Source organism: Haliotis asinina, chromosome 5 (genome assembly GCF_037392515.1).
Source record: "Haliotis asinina isolate JCU_RB_2024 chromosome 5, JCU_Hal_asi_v2, whole genome shotgun sequence".
In the NCBI taxonomy this organism is placed as follows: domain Eukaryota; kingdom Metazoa; phylum Mollusca; class Gastropoda; order Lepetellida; family Haliotidae; genus Haliotis; species Haliotis asinina.
The window spans coordinates 12,539,143-12,560,052 of NC_090284.1; the positions used below are offsets into that span (position 1 = coordinate 12,539,143).

Genomic DNA, 20,910 nt, shown 5'->3' on the forward strand with positions numbered 1-20,910 from the left:
CCACATGTTGCAGCACAAATCAAAACATACTCACAAAAAACTGACCAAAGAATTAACATCGCCAACAAATTCACAATGAACCTTATGTTGGGGGTCCATCATACTTCGTGTATGGGAGTGTAACCGCACCTGGCAGAATTCAGTGTGTTTAGTTTCGTATATTTCTGAATATTGTGGAACCTGTCAATAATATATTTTGTTTATTACATGTCTCTTATAAACATAAACCTAGCTCTGTTTATACGAGACAATGATAAACCGCAAGGAATAACCCTGAATCGTTGCGACATTCAATAAACAAGAAGTTGTCATCCATATTATTTGCGTTTTACTTAAGTACCAAATTCTAAATGCCTTTTCAAGGTTTGGTCTGTAGACATGCACGTGTTTGAGCCAAACAAAATGTGTGTGCTACGGTTGAAAACGTGTATACTTTTATACGTATACACTGCCTTCTCAGATGAATGATTCACGCGTGTTGTGTATACTCGTTTGCTGTCATCATGAAAAAAGGTCTTACACGACAACATATTTGTTAATGCTGATAGTGCTATTCATATTCTTGACATTATGAGTCCAGTTCCCACATGTTCTCATTACAAAGTCAATTTTGTGTTTATTTTCATTCCTAATTCGGATTTACTCAACATACTAATTTTGCATAACCCATGGATGTATAAGTATGTATGAGCATAGAGGAATCCTTATGAATTTCTTTCTGCATTCATCTTACGTGACTACACCTACTTAAATAATATATCTAATATACTTTGGTCTCCCTGTTACAATTTTAAGAAATTGAACTTTTGCTTTTATATATGCTTGATAAAATTAAAACACTCCTATTCCTATTTTTGTTGCGTAGGGCCGTAACTGAATTTTCCCAGCAGACATTTCGGCGATAAATATGGCTGCCTGCACCATTTTCGAGGAAGATGAGGTCTGCTTGGTTACCCCAGAGAAAGGTTACATCTATGGGTTAGTGCTAGAAAACTCCGAATTCCTTAGCAGCGATGAAGAAAGTGATGATCTACCAGGTCAGATCAAGAATGGGACAGTTCGCGTGGCATGGCATCCAGACGGGAAGGAGACAGTTGTACAGGAAGACAAGGTGCCCGCTGTTTAAGACGTTTGCGTTTTGACAGTCTGTTGACAGTTCTGCTGTTATTAGTACAGCAATTGCACGATGCAGACCTTCTATGGCAGTTAAAATGGTCACGTAATTGTTTTGAAATAGCATCTACATCAGCGTTCCATGGATTAATTAGACTTTTAATTGAACTTGGAAGCGATCCAAATTATTCATTCATTCGACTCATAGTAACCCTCACATGGAAAGGTATTGATTAACAATTTGCCGCTTTCACATATGGCACATGGAGAAATTTATGGTTAAACTGTGTTTAGAATAGTGTAGTTTGTTGGTGACAACAACCTGTCATCCCTTGTAATGGTTAGTTAATTGACTGAGAGACTTAGATGACTAATGGTACCATAACATACCCTATCTTCAAACAGTTAGGAAGACATTGCTAAACATCAAAGATTAAAACAAGAATAATATAATTCAGTTTTGAAATTGGGAGCATTCAGCAATATCCTGGCATGAGAAGAGCCCCTTGTAAACAATATGACCATTATTGCCTCATATGCTTCCATTGCTTGCAAGAAGTGTTCTCGCCAGATTTTGAAACACTTGATTTGTAACCATTCCTCATCATTATGATGCAGGTTGGCATTAAACCTGCACAACTATTACAGAATTAGGAACAAGAGCATGTATATTGTGTCTCAAATTATAATACATTTATTAGTGTCTTTTGTCATGCCTCATTATGGATGAGGAACAGTTCTTACAGGCATAGAATACATGAACTTGATATTAGATCAGATATGCACACTGTCTGTTCAACAGCTTTGGTGACATCATACCTCTTGTTACAGCATTATAAATCATCATCAGGTTTATCTGTAATAAACCATAGAAATCATCAGTAGAAGCCCTTGACCCTCTGAGATTAGGGAAGAGTTATGTTTGTTTCAATCCTCTTATTACAACAATGCCCTATGATTGCCATAATGTCTGCATTATGCAAATTTCAGTGCAAATTTGGATTGCAGTAGTGTAAAGAAATAATGATAGAATGCTCATGAGCTATGCATCACATGGTTTTAGTTCATGGGATATCAGTTGGTGAGACATTGTTACAATTACATCACAGCTCAAAGCAAAACTTACAGTTTAATAGATGGTGATAGGAAAACTTATTCAGAAAGAAGCTGATTTCAATCATCATGTATAAAATAAATTTGTGTTTATGGTCTATCTTCATAGTTTGTAAGTACGCTATTCATTAATGATTTATGCTATGTGATGAAACTGATTTCTTGATGGCATGGTTCAGTTAAATCAGTCAGATGTTTTTGCCATGACCTAATCCTTAGCTTTACTCATGTTAGTAAACATGTTAAATATGACCATTCAGTCATGTTACTTTATTTGTGTAATTTGTAAATCTAATATGATGTGCTTTTAAAAATATATATGTCACTCTGTGACCCTAGGTAGAATATCTCACAGACACATATTGTAATTATGATACATAGACTGATACTGATGATATCAATCACTGGATTGTCATGGCCAGACTCAGTTATGTAGAGTTCCTGTTCATGTAGTAGGAAACAACAAGCTAACAAATATAATTTCACACTTATTTATGTTCGGGTACTCACATTTTATATGTAATAGTTGTTGATAATGTGTCATGGATGTGGTTTGTTAGGTGATCCTGGTTGACCGATCACTGATGCCGGGAGATGTTGTGCGGCGTCTCATCCTCAATGAGGACAGTCAGAGGGGCTACGTGAAGGACATGAATGTCACATGTCATCTGCATATACTAGGCACTGATAAATATATCTACAACATTGACAGCATGAGTCTGGACCCAATCACAGTAAGCATGTGATTCTTGATAGAGATTTTGTAGAGGTAGGTTTTGTTATGAAGACGTATTATTATGATTCTTCCAGAAGTGCAGTTCTGATTTAAGAGATGTATGAAACCATGTATGTATATTTCTGGATAAGAGTATTGCTGAAGATGGGAAAATGTGAGATGAACCACAGTCAAAAATGCTACAATTTACTGGTGAACAAGGTTAAGTTGACCTGACACTGACCTGACAATTAACTCGTCTTAGCATGTATGAGTGGTGCCCACATCTTCTCTCCCTCTCACAAACCAAAAGGGTTTGTTCATTTTCTGTGCACTGCCTACTTCTCATAAATATGTTCTCTGTGCTGGTCCAACTTATCCTTGTTTGCGAGTAATATGATACATGATCTAATAATATGCTTCATTATGTATCAGACCTGTGAATTTCCGGGATAGAATAGGCCTTCAGGGATAACCCATGCTTGCCCTAACAGGTGACTATGCCTGTTGTAACAGATGACTAATGGGATTGGGTGTTCAGGCTTGCTGACACATTTGGTTATCATCTGTTCACGCCATCGGTACCCAATTGTGCAGATCAATGCTCATGCTGTTGATCAGTGGATTTTCTGGTCCAGACTCGATTATTTACAGATGGCCGCCATATATAGCAAGAGTATTTCTAAGGGCAGCGTGAAACTAAACTCACTCACTCATTTTTTGTCAGTGCATATGATTATGATAATTTCATAGTTTGTTCTTGTCATCTGGATATCAGATTCCTTTGAAATCAATACTGATCTACATTATCATAAAAAGTCATGTGTTTCTGATGATCATGATTATGCAGTCATGTTTAGTTGTGAAAAAACCCCCACATATCAACTTTTGCATAAAAAGTGATGTAAGAATACTTCTGATTTTGGTTCTCATGACATTTGCTCGGAAAATAGTGTATTTTTCTGTCTACATCAATAGGATTCACTGGTCAGAAGTTTTACCTCTGTTTCCAGTGGCCTGTATCAGATTGTAGAATGGCTATCTACTTTACTGATTTAAAGATTTCAAAGATGAAATGGTTTTTAATGGGCTGAAATCACCACCAAGCTTAATATCTCTGATGTTATTATGCCCATTATCTTGTCTCCTCTGCAGGACATGATGGGTTTGAACATGTTGTGAAGGTTTATGTTGTTGTTTTCTAGGAATTTGACACAGACCCTGGAGAAGTAACCCTTGACTCTTGGGTTGGTAGAATCGAGACTGTGAATGAAGATGTAACTCTGTTGTTTCCTGATGGAGCAAGGTTTGTGAGTCCAACTGTCTTGTGTTATCATCCAAGTACAATCACAAAATAACCTGTTTGTTACAGGTGCCAGATAACAGTACTCCAAATTAACTGAGTGTCTGTTTAACAATAAGGTAGCAACAATAACTGAAATCTCTCATCTTTCACTATAAACATGACATAAAAATAATGCACAACCTTTTACATGGATAACCATGAGTGTTTGTCTAAATTTGTTGTTAACACATTATGAGAGCAATATTTGTATCATGAAATATAACTATCAATGTTTAAGTGGCATATTTTTAAGTGTTTCTTGGTACTCATTATTTCTTGCAATATCAAAGTCCTGGTTTTGATTAAACACAAGGGTACAAAGCTGAAGCTTTTATGGTAAATACTTTCTCAAACCATTGTTCATGTTAGAGCATGATGGATTAATGTTTTAAGCCAATTTTCTACTAGACCCATGAAGATGCAGGTTAGAATTGATCTCCAATAAGCCATCCTTGTTGTAAGAAGCAACTAACAGTATTGGATGGTCAGACACGCTGATGTAGCTGACACATGTTGTATCCCAACTGCATAGATCAGTGTTCATGCAGTTGATTACTAGATTTTCTGGTCAAGATCCAGTTATTTACAGACTGCTGCCATATATCAGAAATATTGCTGAGTGTTGCATGAAAGTAAACTCAGTCATTCTTTCTACAAAGGTCCCACACTTCTTCTTTCATTCCAGATGTGTTATCAGTGACAGTGATATATGTGTCTTTGAGGATGCTTTGGAGAAACGAGGACGGGTAAGTATTTCTCTTGTCTTTGAAAAACTGTGATCTCACGTGTATTTCTTTCTATTTTATGAGAATCTACTCCAGTATCTATGCTCTTCTGCTTTTGAAAAACATGATGTCAGATTTGTTTTTTTTCCATGAGCGATGTCAAGTGTATATGATGCAGTTACAGGGGATGTTTTGTAATAATATGTACATAAAAATTATTGCTTTGTGATGTCGGTTGAGACTTAATTTACGAGCTGGCATAATAATTTCCATGATCCATAAATCATGGTCATCCATGAATTTAGGTTACGGCCCTGTAATATTTGTATATACAGCCAGGCTGCATTAATCCGGATACTTTCGTTTTTTGCCCTTTTTTTTTTGTTCGGATAGTGAAATGTATAGACTACAGAAATGAACTTTATGAGCACTACTTTCCATTGACATACTGAGACAAGAACATACAAATGCATACATGTAGCAAATTACTTTATTACAGTTTGCACACATTTATATAACAATCAATCAGTCAATGCATACAGTGATGTCTGCATATACATACACATAACAATCAAAACTCAGACACTCACTTATGTGTGATGTACCTTGGGATTAATGAAGCAAAACCATGTGTAGTTAGCTAATTTGTTACCGCAAATTAACGTCTGGATATGGAGAGTGAAGCACCGGATTAATGAATCAACAGGTAATGAGTTTACATAGAAAGCATGTTTGGTTACAGCAAACTACTGATTGGGTATTGCGGGAATCAGATTATCATGGTCCGGACTAACATGTCCTGACTATATTCTTCAATATGTATGGTCAGGATAATTAAATGCACTTTCTGTAAAACATTTACTACAGTATGACATAGTATTCATTTTCCAGCACACCGAGTTTTGTAACTGTAACACCTACCCTGGGCGAGAACTGCGTGCTACAATGCATGACCTGTGTGATGTCAAGTGGTTGAATGAAACACCCATGTACAATGATGCCATGATTGACAGCAAGCCCAGGATGACTATAAATGTTGTTGTGGAATCGGTACGAAAACCTTACATTTTGTGTAATTGTGGTATTACAATAGGTACCCTGTATGCATGCACCCTCCTGAGAAGGATTCCATTGCAACCAGTTATATTCTGACTCTTCCAGTTTTCTATGGCTTCACAGTTTGCTGTGCAGAGTTGCATCCCTTGATTTTGTCAGATACCTATGACAATGGGTTTGAATCCAGGTTGCCCTGATTAGTTTTTTAGGTTTAATGGCACCATTCCTATGCGCATGGGTTTAACCAAAGTAGTAAATATTCAAGACCTGCACCAAAGGGCGATTAAGTAAAAAATTTCCAAAAAATATGGGGAGGTAAATCCAACTCCTTCATTTACTCTAGCTATCTCCCAGGGTGCTTACTCTGACAGAAACATCAGTATCTTGGGGTTCTGAATCATTAGAACAAGGACAGAATTTCAAACTGAAATCTGTGTATGGAAATGATTGACTTTCAGTAATAACGCTTGCCTTTGATTTAATTTATAAACAGTTGCAAATTTTGACATTGGTTGATCCTTATTTGTCCCAGGTTGTGACTAAGAGCGTAGAAGTACACTGGTTGTGTCGAGGGTTTTCCAAGGTTGCCAACCCTCTTGCCAAGATGTCACCACCAGAACGAATTGTCCAAGGGGAAGCCTTGAAACGGTTAGTGTTAGCCAAGAATTATATTGCTTTTATATTAGTTTCAGTTGAGAGAAGATCCTCAATGTATTGCAAGCTAGTATCAGGAACAAAGGAATCAATTGGACATAGCACTGCTGCAGTGTTTAAGCAGATTGTAGCTGAAATATTGCTGACTCATGCCTCAGTCACCTATATACCCATAGATAACAGAATATGGTGCTTGATGCTACCCTGCTTGAAACTATGCAGTAAGTGTATTAAACAACAAACCTGTCAGCTCAGATTCAGGATACAGTGCCTGTGTTGGTTACTCACCTTAAAACTGTGGCATGGTATCTTAGTGGGCTAGCACTGTGTAACTAAGATTTGTCAAAGGTATGGACCCGTGAAGGTCCTGGGGTAGAATAGGCCTTCAGCAACCCATGCTTGCCTTGATAATAAAAGGCGACTATGCTTGTCGTAAGAGGTGACTAACGGGATGGGTGGTCATCCTCACTGACTTGGTTGACATGTCATCAGTTTTCAATTGCGCAGATCGATGTTCATGTTGTTTATCACTGGATTGTCTGGTCCAGACTCGATTATATGCCACCATATAGCTGGAATATTGCTGAGTGTGGTGTAAAACTAAAGTCACTCTCAGTCATAGGTATGTGCAAATAAGTATTGTTGTAAAAGCCCATGTTGAAACAGCTGACAGTATCTCGACAATTACTTAGTTTAGACCTCATCAGGATATTGAGGTGGTGGGAATGGCTAATGATTTATCTGTTCGTTGGTCATGCTAAAGGTTCAGGTTCAATTCCCGATATGGGTAGGATGTGTGTAGACAGTTTCTATTGTCCCCAGCTGTGATGAATCAGCTTAAAATACTCCTATAAGGATGTTCCTGGTGCCAACATTTTGGTCTCCTGTTTACTACAGCATAAGACAACATTGTGTCACTTTTTACTGTTTTTGACCCCTTTTGCAGGCTCCGTCCCCTGGACTGGTTTGCTCACTGTAGTGTTCAGATTGGTGACAAGGCTTACTACACCATTAAAGACACTGACACTTTGGAAACAACTCCTCCAAAACGGATGTTCGTTCCTCCTGTAATTTCCAAGATGTCTGCTGAGGAGGTGGAGGAGTGTTGCACAGAGAAAGTGTTCAAGGTCAAGTCTGGTGAGTCTGAAAAGCCCGAGGACAAGGAAGAGGCTGCTGACCCTGCAACAGAACAGGCAGCGGAACAGCCAGTTACCAACGGTGATGTTGAAGAGAGAGATGAAGATTATGAGGATGTAGATGAAGACGGCTCTGATGCCGAATCCCAAGCATCAGGACACTCAAACTCAGCCCCAGGAGCCAAGAAGAAGAAAACTTCCAGAAAAGGACCTCATCTTGCTACAAAGTCACTGAAGAAAGTCAGAGGACGCCGTGCCAAGCAGAAACTGTTGTTACCACAGAGGGTTGTCAACATTGGGGATAAAGTTGCTGTGGAGATCTGCTATACGTACACCTTGGCCAGTGTTGTGTGGCAGGTGCGATTTCAGTTCGAAAACTTTCGGCTTGCTTATTTATATTTTATCTGTGTCATAAAAGCACCTCACTCTGTGTGTCCTTGGTTTGACATGTTCTTTAGCTGTTAATCACATTTTCAGTATACTCTGAGCTCATAACACCCTTTGCCATAAGTGTCACATCAATAATGATGCTAAGTATACATTTTGTTGTGACTTTATCCGGGCTGGGTTGAAACAGTGAACAATGAATCATGGTTAATTGCATATCTCAGTATAGCATCAAAATGGGTATTTTTTCTCTGCCTCACTATACTGTGACAACTCTATTGTTGATATATTTGTTGCGACATATACTTTGCACTATGCTATGTATCGACAACATTTTGTGGGTCACATATTGATCAGCTGATGTCAGTTTTTGGTATGTGTTTAATGCTTGGCCTGAAATTATGCACATACATTACATACAGTAATCTGTACTACAGTTTGGGCAGACATGCATCCTGTGACTTGTATTTAGGAGATAAGCATCATGTGTTGGCCAATTTCCAGGTGTTATTGAGTATTTGAAGCACGGGAATGCATTTGGAACCGACGGCGTCAGCCATTTGATCATGTTTTTCAACCAGTCAGATTACAGAACTCAGTGACTTTTGGTTTACAATATCTGTTTGATACTGAATACAAGGACCTATTGTACTTAGTTTTAAATATTAGTGTAATGTCAAAGGCTCCCTGACTGAAATGTTTTACTTTGACCAGGTGATCATTGTACAGATTGGTACGTTTAAGAGACTGGGAATTTGTTCCCATTTTAACCAAGATTTGAATATTTTAGGCAATATTGTGGTGTATATGTGGTATATCTGTGTTTACTTCTTGTAGGATGGTACAGAAGAGGAGGACATCCCATCTCCAGAACTCTACCCCATCCACCATCTAGATGAACTTGAGTATTTTCCAGGGGACTATGTCATTGATGCTAAAGGTAAATATTCCTGAGAGATGAAGGAGATTGGATTCAGATTACAAAATTGCTGTCTGTGTCACTTTACTGACCTCAAGTGAAGATGTATCTGCTCTTTTCTGCTCATATACGATGTGGTCTTGCAGGGTAGTGGGGTGGTTAAAGTGTTTGCTTGTCATGCCAAAGACCCGGGTTCAATTCCTCACATGGGTACAATGTGTGATGCCTATTTCTGATAACCCCCAACTGTGACATTCCTGGAATATTACGAAAAGCATAGTAAAATTAAACTCGCTATTTTTACAACTACTCCCAGTTTGTGTCCATGACTAAGATACTTTCCTCTGCAAGAGTGTTCTCTCACACCCCTCAAATGTTCTTTAAGTCAAATTGGCATGGAACAGGTGTCCCATTTGTCTGGCGCCACAGCTGTGCAGAGTTATATCTCTTAACTATACCAGGATCCTCTTATCATGGTTTTGAATTTGCAGTGCTTTGTCAACTACACATCCAAGCTCATGGGTTTTCAGCAAACATAGTAAATGCCTGAGATCTGATCATCATGAAAGGATGTTGTTTTTATTTTCTATTTTGTTCTCATTTTAGATGCAAGTGCCGGAAACCAGTATGGTTTGGTTGTGTCATGTGACCATCGTGAACGGACCTGTCTCACACAGTGGATGAAACCATATGAAGTGGGCAAATCAAACAGGTAGCCAATAACTGTGAATATGTTTCAAGAGCTTGACCCTGTTACTGTTACATATGAGTGAATGTGTATCAAAATGTGTTTACATCTGAGTGATCTCTGTTTCAATACTTGAGTAAGGCAAGGAGGTAATTCTATGAATGTATTTGAATTGTCTCCTAAATACATTCCTCTCCGTTGGAAGATACCAACTGAGACTGTAATGATATAAAAATCAGAGGCTATTCCTAGTGTAAGGGCGGTGGGGTAGCCTAGTGGTTAAAGCGTTCGCTCGTCACGCCGAAGACCCGGGTTCGATTCCCCACATGGGTACAATGTGTAAGGCCCATTTTCTGGTGTCCCCCGCCGTGATATAGCTGGAATATTGATAAAAGTGGTGTAAAACTCACTCACTCACTATTCCTAGTGTAGCCATGACACTTTAACAGTGATGTCACATGTTTTTGCCTCCCCCATGGATTTGCTGTTTACATCCATGGAACCTTGCACAAGCAATGTGATTATCTTATGACAGACAAGTGAGTGAGCGAGTTTAGTTTTATGCCACTTTTAGCAATATTCCAGCAATATCACGGCGGGGGACACCAGAAAATGGGCTTCAGACATTGTGACCATGTGGGGAATCGAACGACAGACAAGATGCCAGTGAAGTCACATATCATACATCTTTGAAAAAAAATACATTCAAATCACAATACATAATGACAAAGCGGAAATATATCTCAAGCGAAAACATGTGACAGTAAAATAACTTGAAAACAAAGATTCCATGGTTGAATGCTGGAAGTATTTTCAACTTGGTACTTGTTTCTTTTTTGCTAGATTTACTCACAGGTAAGCAAGATTGATTAAATACATTTTTAAGCTGTGAAGGTGAAGGTGGAATGATGATACAAAGCAAAATGAATTGTTAGCATATGTGCTTTGGACAGGAGTTGAAGATGATGTCTCTGTAGTATGATGTAGTAGTTCTCCCACTCCACAGTGGTGCTGTCTTGTCCTTGTCACCTTTCTCAATACAATGATGATAGTGCACTTTGGCATCAAGCTTAACTCTGCAGCTGAAACTGGTGATGGGTTGTTTTCTAACTTTGATTTGTTACATTGGTCAATACAGACTTTTGACGCTGTGGTCTGATGATTGTTTTGTGGAAAGGGTCCTTTATTAAATTCCTGCCTTCAGTATGTGCAAAGATCTTTAATGCACAAGTGCCACACTGTTACATATATATATATGACGTGAAAACGGGTTGATATCAGTTCTTGTTTTTACTTGTCAAATGTCACAGGATCAACCCCATTTTTTTCTTTTTTTTTTCCTTCTTTGGTAGATTTGAGAAAATGCTAAAAATATTGAGCCTAACTCACCAGTTACTAACTGGGGTTGCTTTAGCATGAACCATTTCCCTTTTTAGAAAGGGACCCATGAAGATCTGGGGTAGAACAGGCCTTCAGCAACCCATGCTTGCCATAAAAGGTGACTACGCTTGTCGTAAGAGGCGATTAACAGGAAGATCGATGCTCATGTTGTTGATCACTGGATTGTCTGGCCCAGACTCAATTATTTTCAGACCACCAACACATAACTGGAATATTGCTGAGTGCAGCAGAAAACTAAACTCACTCACTCACTTTTTAGAAAGGATGTATTAAGACCATGCTGGTGTTTCTAGATAATGCCAAAAATAACTGAACCCTTTTCAACTTACTCCAGTGCAAGCAAAGTGTTTCCTTTTCTTTCAGGCCAGTGGAGTATGGGGAACAGAAAGAAGTCAGTGTGTATGACATTAAGGATCACCCTGATTACAAGTTTCGACCTGGACACAGTGTAATCAGAGTTGGAGGATTTGAGGTAGGGAGAGTTAAATGAGTATTTTGAAGTTAATTGTTGGAAAATGTGTCCTGGAATGTGGATCTGATTCAAAGCTAGCTGTGAGTTAACAGTGGCTCCAAGGTCATCGCCATTACCATTATCACCCAGGAGTCTGGATATATTGTATTTTATGTTATATATTGTATATAATATATTAATATATGAGTACATTTCACCGTGACACACTCCAGCAATCCTTACTCTAAAGAAGGGAACGTGGGTCTTTGTGTTGTCTCAAGTGATATAAGGCGATGAGTAGAGTTCCTTCCCCTAACAAAAATATGTTCACTTTTTTCACTGACTGGATAATCAGTACAGACGTTTCATTATTTTTCATTACACAATATGTTGTTATACCTGAAACAGTGTACCAAGAGTCTCTTAGAATTCCCTCACTCACCTATGTCTAACACCACCATATGTTGTCCAGGACCGGGAACAGGAGCTCCATGCTGTGGGACAGGTGTACCGACTAGACCCAGGAAATGGCATCTCTGTCAAGTGGCCAGATGGATCTGTGTCATCATGCTTCCCCCAGGAACTCTATATAGTCAATGATGATGTAAGTAGACTAATGGAACAGTTATAGATCTATCAGATAGCAAGGTGTGTACCTTGGACATGCTTGTTTATGTTCTCTGTCTGGCTGTATTACTAAACAGTTTATTGTTTATACTTTTGATTTCCTGGATACTTGCTGCTGTCATATACATGTAGCTGGAATATTGCTGAGTGCTGCAAACAACAAATGGACTCTCCATATGGTTTGAGGTGCCTTAGTTATCCTTTCAGAGTCTCATGGGTGTGCCAGACACTATGACCATGAAATTTATTCTTTTCTTGAGCATATCAGGTTTGTAGATTCTTTTTCATAGAGATCCTCCTTGGGCTACTTATAAGCATTTAAATGTTCTTTCAATTCTTGCGACAGTTGCAACTATATTTTTTCAATAAAATATGTACAAAACAAAAAACATCGTTTTTGTCTTGTGAGACCACCCCTACAGGGCCCCTGGCCCCGTGACAGCCAAGAGCAGGTAACTCTTCAGACTATAGCCTCAAGCAAAACACTTCCTTTTCTGTCGCCCGCCTGTGAAGACTTGCTACAGCGCTGAGATTCTTGCTTCTAAGACACAAGACAAGTGATAAGATGAGTAACACAGAGACTCAAACTGTATGTATGGTTTCTTTATTACATGCAAGGGCGCTTTAGGAATCATTTTTTTACAGTTTACTTGTCAAAAAATGTTGTAACTTTTTGCTGTCCTTGTTGGCTCGCAAAATGGTGGAAGGCAAGCCCTTTTTCCCGCCAAAACTTTCAAGTTTCTTTGGCGGTCTTTTTAAAGTAAGCATTTGTTCAGCTATACTGTTTCATACGTTTTATTAATATTATTTCCATATTTACTGCAACTTGTATAAATTTGTGGTATATTATGGTATAGTGGCACTTAGCTTTTACCTTAACTACATGGGTAGTTCTAGTTATTTAGCTTTGCACCCATGCATGTTTGGTTTCATTTTTTGTTACATTACACAACACAAGGGGTTCTTTGTTGTTTTGCAGTTTAAATCCTGCTCAACATGCAAATCTTCTATCCCGGCCAAGGACCTTCACGATGTATGTCTAAGGTGCCTGGTTGAATGTCACCATGACGACCAGTCATGCGATGTGTGCGCGGGATTTACTCCCCAGACAAGAAAGTCAAGACATGCTGACTTTTTGTTTTACTCCAACCTACTTAAGGCTGGGGGGGGATATTTGGGCACAGGACTCTCCGTCCAAGCGTTCACATAAAAAGAAAAGCGCAGCTTCCTCTTCGGAGGGGTCAGCTAAGAAGGCCAGGGTGTCTAGGGACCCTTCCCCTTCTCCTGCCACTGTATCCTCTGCACCAACCCCTGCTTCTCAAACACCATTAATTTCTGTTGATTCCATTAATGCCTTGTTTCAGCAGCAGATGTCCTCGGTCCAGTCAATGAGAGAGTCGGCGCTGTCGGGTTTCCGAAAGGAACTTGACGCCCGATCTTCATTGGGCAGACATGGTGGTTCACTTGAGGGAGGCCGCGGCCCGGAGAACACTCCTCCCTCCGGGCAACGGTCCTGCGCTTTGGGTGCACCGACAGAATTGCCTAGGGCAGTCGGCCCCAGCTTGTCCCGTGGGGCAAGTGGGGCAACGACGCCCGGTGTCTGCGGCTCAACTTTGGTGAGCGCGCCTAGTGCCACGGCGGGCAGACAGCCTAGTGCTGCCCAGCCGCTGGGGGCATTGGCACCCCGTTCTTTTCCCTGGACTGTCTAGTCACCCTCCAGTGGGGGGGCTTGTCTCAGGTGCCCAGGAGACCTAGTATGGGCTCTGGCAGGGGCGAACCTAGTGTCTCGGCCCTTCTCAGTCCTTCTGTTCCTTCGTGTTCCGTCTCGGTAGCGCCCTCGGCAGGTTCGCTTTATGGCGAGAGTTCCCTGTCCGAGGAGCGTGAGGAGATAGATATGGAGGAGGAGGGCATTGGGGAGGAGTGCGAGACAGAGGTCCCGTACTCATTCGGTTCATCCCTTAGACAGGTTCGGGAGAAAATTGCTGAGGTCCTACCTCAGGTTTTCATTCCTGTGTCAGAGCCCGACCCCTTGGAGTTTCGGCTTCCCGGGGAGGCGTTCGCTCCTACTAAGGTCGCCGAGGCGAGGTTGCGCATGCTCCCATCACTGGTTGGGGAGATAGTGAATCCCCTCCTTTCGGGTACCCGGTCGCGCTTTTATCTTCTGGAGATCAGCCGCCAGTATCAGTTGGACGAGGATTCACTGTTCGAACCGCCGGTGGTGGACGAGTGTGTGTACGCCTCGGTCACCCTTGAGGGGATCCTCCTCCTCTTCCTTGGCCTCGGCCAGGCAGGGCCGGCGGCTGCCGCCCTTCTCCACAGCCGCTCCTGCGCTGAGGTCCACCTATCGTTCCTTCGAGGATTCATATAGGTGTGCGGCCCAGCAGCTGAGAGTCGTGGTTCATTCAGCTTACCTTTCTGCTTTGCAGGGGCAGCTGTTGGACCATGTGAAAAGGCGAAAGGCAAAGGCAAGGGGCCTGTGTTGCAGCAGTCGCAGCAACAGCAGCCTTTTCGGGGCAAAGGGAATTGCTATTCCTTTCTGAATGGCAGGCAGCCACTTCAAATCCCTGGGTCCTCTCCACGGTCAGGGATGGCCATATGCCACAGTGGAAGCGAGACCCTCCACGCTTCTCAGGGATTCAACACACGCCGGTGCCGTTCTCCCGGGAAAAAGCAGAGGTCCTCTGTACCGAGGTCATGCAGACAAAGTGGTTCCGGAAGGTCAACAAGAAGACAGGTTTTACTCCACGTACTTCCGAAGGACGGAGGGTTCAGACCTATCTTGAATCTCTAGGGGCTGAACAAGCTCATAGAGGTTCCGTCCGTCAGGATGGAGACACTGCACTCAGTGATCAGTTTCAGTTTCGGGTTCTGCCCTTCAGCATCTCCACAGCGCTGAGAGTGTTCACCAAACTTATGCTGATTCCAGCTCAGCTAGCCAGGTCACAGGGCAGGTGTTGTCATCCGTACTTGGACGATTGGCTTTTGAGGGCCCTCGGGCTCCTGTTATCACACGATGCCACACAGCAAGTGATGGACATCCTGTTGAAGCTCGGCTGGATCATCAATCTCAAGAAATCAGACCTGACCCCCATGCAGGATCTGGTGTTCTTGGGGGCACGGTTCAATACGGCACAGGGGATTGTTTCCCTAGCCCCAGACCGCATCGTCAAAGTTCAGAGAACTGTACTTCGGTTTCTCGAGTGCCCCAGGGCCACAGCAAGAACTTGGCTTCGTTTGCTGGGCACTATGGCGGCTACAGTGGACGTGGTCAGGTGTGTGAGGTTGAGGATGCGACCCAGTTGTGTTAGCCCAGTTGTGGTCCCATTCGGAGAGCTACAAGATTGTTCTCGAGACTCCCGCTTGGTTGATTCCTCACCTGCTGTGGTGGACAGAAGTCGGAAATCTGTCCAGGGGGATCCCTTAGAGACGCCGACACCTTCCCTCTCGATTCAGACGGACACCTCCCTCACAGGCTGGGGGGGCATCCTGGGCGAACTATCAGTGTCAGGCTGTTGGGCCGAGGATGAAGTCACCCTACACATCAATGTGTTGGAATTGAGAGCAGTCCGCCAGGTGTTCGAGAGCTTCATCCCTCCTTCAGGAGGCGTGGCAGTTTCTGCTGTGGTGCGACCAGTTCGACATTCGGTTCTCCCCGTATATCTCCCATGCGCTATTTAGACGTATACTAGCCCCACACCAGTGAATGCTGCATCAGGGGATATTCGAGATTATTTCCCAGTTCGGGTCGTTCCAGGTGGATCTGTTTGCCTCTGGGGCGACGAATCAGACTCCTGTGTTTTGCTCAAGGATACGGGATCCGAGCGCGATAGCCAAAGACGCCTTTCTGCTCGATTGGACAGATAGAGTGCTGTGGGCGTTCCCACCAGTTCCTCTGATCTCACGAGTCCTCTCGCAGCTGACCGCACAACCGGCTCGACTACTTGTGCTTCTGGCACCGCTTTGGTCGGCTCAAAGCTGGTTTCCCGTAATTCTCAGGTTTCTGGCTCAGCCTCCTGTACTATTACCCTTTCGACCGGACTTACTATCCCAGAATAGAGCGCCACACCCGAATCCCAGGATTCAGTGGGTGTCTTGGCCGCTGTCTGGCGTTGCCTCCATACGAGAGGAATTCCTGCATCAGTTGCAGACACAATTCTGGCTTCGCAGAGGGATTCAACGAATGTTCAATATGAGGATAGATGGGCCTGTTATGCGCGCTGGTGTGTCGACAGGGGGATTCTCGATCCCTTTTCTGCAGATCTAGTATCTGTGTTGGAGTTTCTACAATCTAAACTGGAAGCCAGTCTGGCCGCTTCTACAGTTAGAGGTTACTCCACGGCAATCTCTGCCTTCCACATTCCTGCCGATGGTGCATTATTGGGGCAGCACCCTCTAGCAGCACCCTAGGCCTGGACAGAATCCGTCCGTCTGTCTGGCGGATTAGTCCCCCGTGGGACTTGCCAGTCGTTCTGGATTGGCTATCCTGTCCTCTTTTTCACATCCTGTCGGCTCTACACGTTATGTCTGCCAACCCTGAATTAACGGTGTTTCACAAAGAGAGAGTGAGCATTTGATTGCCAGATACTTACCATCCTAAGAGAGATAGCACCTTTCATGTAACGGCGCCTATTGAGCTCCCTGCTTTCACGCAGCCTTCACCGCCCGGTACCTCTCTTTGACGTGCTCACGTCTTAGATGTCTGTAAGACCCTTAAGGCTTATATCAAACGAACAAAAGAGGAAGAATGATCAATTGTTCTGCTGTTATGGTGGCAGCAAGGCTGGCCTTCTGGTGAACAAGCAGACCATATCTAGGTGGCTTGTCTCTGCCATTTGTATGGGATACACCTCGAAAGGTTGTACGCCCCCTGAGGGTTTGAAAGCTCATTCTGTTAGGGCTGTGACGACGTCTAAGGCATATGCGTCTGCCTTGCCCATTTAGGAGATCTGCTCCGTGGCTATTTGGAGCCGACTGAGCACGTTCATCCGTCATTACCAGTTAGAAAGACTGTCAATTTTTTATAGGCACCCTATGGCTTTCTTGTAGAATGGTAGGGTTAGACCGTGTACTAGCTTGGCCCTGGTCCGCACCCCTGCCGCAAGGCACAGAAAGTCACGTGACCAGGTAAGTTTGATTCCTTGTTACTTTCAGTTCGTTATAAAGGTTATCATCTTATGTCAGGTTTATGAGCAGACAGAGTGCCACTCCCTAAGATCAGTCTTTAGGAGTCTGTCTTATGCTTATAAGTACCCCAGGGAGGATCTTTATGAAAAAGAATCGAACAAACCTGTAGAGGTTGCAGATTCTTTGAATAGAGTCCTCCTTGGGGTAAGGCCACCCACCTCCCCACATTCTGTCTGTATTGCTTACAGAACGGAAGTGTTTTGCTGGAGGCTATAGTCTGAAGAGTTACCTGCTCTTGGCTGTCACGGGGCCAGGGGTCCTGTAGGGGTGGTCTCACAAGACAAAAACGATGTTTTTTGTTTTGTACATATTTTATTGAAAAAATATAGTTACAACTGTCGCAAGAATTGAAAGAACATTTAAATGCTTATAAGTACCCCAAGGAGGACTCTATTCAAAGAATCTGCAACCTCTACAGGTTTGTTCGATTTGTCAGCTTGTGGGCTTTACCAAAGTGGCAGACGTCCATCTTCTGCATCACTTTGTTCCCTCCCACATCAAACCTACTCACTGAACTAACTGAACTGCTGTTTAAAACAGTGTTGATCCCAACTCAATCATAGTCAGAGAGAGTAATGTGACAGACAACTAAACAGACACCTTGAGCGATGGAGCAGGTTGCCACCCAGCTCACTGACTATTGTACACGTCCTAAGATGGACTAGCCTTTCCTGAGCTGCCCCATTGTTTGCCATATAGAATAACTGTCTATTACTGTTTATCACAGCCAAGTGACTACGGAAGCTCAGAGTGGGAGACATCAAGTTCATCAGGGTCAGAGTCTGGTACTGACACGTCATGGGAGACAGAGAATGAAGAGGAATTGATGGATGCAGATGATACATTGTACAGGTCAGTGACATGTTGAGGCACCTTGATATACAAGTTAATCCAGGTACGAACCCTGGTCTATCAGCATGCAACACATTTTTGTGTGTCGCATTAGAATGTGTCCCAAGCAAGTTTTCAAAAGGGTTCTAAATCATTCAGGTGGTTAGGATCATTGATTTTGTAGATGGTGTGCTAGCATACAAAGGGGTGATTGTTGTTCAGAATATCAATCACTGGATTGTCTTCCACACAGCAAGAATTATGTTTCCATCACTGATGTCAACAACCATGCTGAAACTGTGTCCTATAAAAAAAGTTATACCCCCTGACTTATATTATAGAAATACAAGTTACAACATGGGAGAAATATTCAGCATGTTTCTATTGTTTCAGTGATGGTGCAAACAAGTCATTCTTCATGCTGTGTACTCACAAGAAGTCAGAGTTGGACACGCTCCTGGTGCGAGCACAGACAGCACTGTCCAAACTCGAATCTCTCTTCCAAGGGCTAGACCAGAATCTTCCCAATGTCAGTACCTGCTACCATGACATTCTTCGCATTTACAAAATCTGCAAAGATCTGGACAAAATACTCAAATCCAATTTCTTTGAGGAGGAGGAGATCACTGATCTCATTTCTGCAGTGCGACAGGAAATAAAGTGTGAGAAGTCCCGGAAACTGGCCAAGCACTTGGAACAGATGTTCCAGTCTTGGCATCACGGACTGTCGGACCACAGCAAGGACGAAGGTCAAGGTGATGATGAGGATCTTGACAACTCTACGGACTCCAGGAGTCTGCCAGGGGAGATAGAGAGGAATATATGTGTTAGTGAGGAAGAACTGGTGAAAAATTTACAAAATAAAGAATGCTCAAAGAAAGGTGATGAGGACTCAAATACTTCTAATGATTCAGGGACGGAAGTTTCGGCATCGTTGAACTCTGAGCCTATTTGTGATAGGGCGTCTGCTCAAGGAGATGATGCTGCAAGGTCTGGTTCAGATGCTGCTGTGAGTGGTGCATCAGTAAGTGCAGCAGGAGACAGTGATGCTCAAAAGGACAGTAATCCAGACCCTGTTTCAACACAAAACGCCAAAGAGTTGTGCTTAAAGATTTGTCGTAGACTCCATGTCTTGATGGCCAAGATACAGGAGGAGGTGAACCTGAGATGGAAGAAATGTGAATCGACACAGACTGACCCAATTGCAACACAGACAGATCCAGCAGCTATACAGACTGCCTCTCAGCTGTCACAAGGAGACATCAGTGATCCTGATGTCGATGGAAAAATTATCACAATATCAAGCCATCAAGTGACTACTGGTACAGGTGAAGGTGATTCTAAGGAGATGAATGTTGGGGAGGCTGAGCCGTGTTGTGATAAAGTGAGGGACAGTGACTCACAGACTGACGTGACGGAGGAGCCGAGCTGTAAGGCACCATCTTGTGTGCAGCTGAAGGAGACAGGGTTTACCCTGGCAGAAGAGGTGGAGAAGTCAGAACAGGCCAACTCATCAGCTCCGACTAAAGGTAGCAAATTCATCACTCCTATATTTCAGGCGATCTTGGTGTAGAATGATACCAGTTACGATCACCGTAGCTCTGACATTTGCTCAATGCAACTAGGCTCTTGGCAAGACCTTTTGAGGATGTATCTATTCTGTTTTCAGAATTGCCTCCCACAAAGTGTGGTAAATAAATGATAGAGGAAGGGGATAGTGGATACTTCAGTGCATGTATGATGTTTGTGTTGACATAGAAACTAAAGTGAGGAAAGGTACTAGATAAATATAGTGAATTCATTTTAAGTATGTTCTGATCAGCGTAGGATAGAAGCCTTGAGTACCCACATTTCAAATGAGACTTGTATGTGTAAGTGTTTCCATTTTCTGGTATACACCTGAAAATCGCTTGTAAGATTCGTTGGGTTTGGGACTGGTAAATTGAAAGCCAGTTGGAGACTCTGTCCATTTGACAATCATGTACTAAAATAAAAAACATCATGGATAAGCAAAGTGTCAGTTTTGGCTGTGCATTCATGGTCACAAAAACTGTTTTGTTTCGGAAATATCCAGGCTAATAATAACTTTAAAATGACAGTCACCACTGACTTCCTGCGTTTTTCCTGTGTAAAAACAAAATGTTGGCAAATAAGTATCAAAATATTACTTTAGTCAGTCAATAACACAGGTCTTGGGGTCCAAGGCTACAATCTGTTTGGGATTGATGAGATTAAAGTGAAATTGTTGCTGTTGCTGTGGTCGTGAAAAACGAACCCTTTTGAATATGCAACATATGTCATATTTGGGATTTCACTTTCTTAGGGAGCCGTGCCAATTTACGTGTAATCATACCTTTTGAATATGGTAAGTGTAAGCAATCTTGGTTTCTCCATTGTTACTGTAAATAGTTCTAATGAATGAAAATGGGATTGAATTTCCTCAAATAAAGTGTTTTTTCTGAGTTCATACGTTCTCGGATGGCGGAGTTTACCTGCGCTATAGCGTGGTGTGTTGCATCACTGCAAACATTGAAAGTACTCAGCAGCTGGCAAGTTACAGTATTC

General features: G+C 42.3%; 1 protein-coding gene across 1 annotated transcript in view; it reads left to right on the forward strand.

The window, feature by feature from the left end:
- The first annotated feature begins 891 nt into the window (after positions 1-891).
- The window catches only part of LOC137283371 ((E3-independent) E2 ubiquitin-conjugating enzyme-like), a 30,415-nt gene continuing 10,396 nt past the window's right edge, over positions 892-20,910 (forward strand). The window contains exons 1-13 of the mRNA XM_067814833.1: positions 892-1,111; positions 2,787-2,960; positions 4,147-4,247; positions 4,972-5,032; positions 5,903-6,061; positions 6,600-6,715; positions 7,668-8,214; positions 9,082-9,184; positions 9,770-9,875; positions 11,616-11,724; positions 12,176-12,307; positions 18,242-18,366; positions 18,739-19,874. Of these exons, the coding sequence (XP_067670934.1) occupies positions 908-1,111; positions 2,787-2,960; positions 4,147-4,247; positions 4,972-5,032; positions 5,903-6,061; positions 6,600-6,715; positions 7,668-8,214; positions 9,082-9,184; positions 9,770-9,875; positions 11,616-11,724; positions 12,176-12,307; positions 18,242-18,366; positions 18,739-19,874 (3,073 nt within the window). The 5' untranslated portion in view covers positions 892-907. The remainder of the gene's footprint in view (positions 1,112-2,786; positions 2,961-4,146; positions 4,248-4,971; positions 5,033-5,902; positions 6,062-6,599; positions 6,716-7,667; positions 8,215-9,081; positions 9,185-9,769; positions 9,876-11,615; positions 11,725-12,175; positions 12,308-18,241; positions 18,367-18,738; positions 19,875-20,910) is intronic.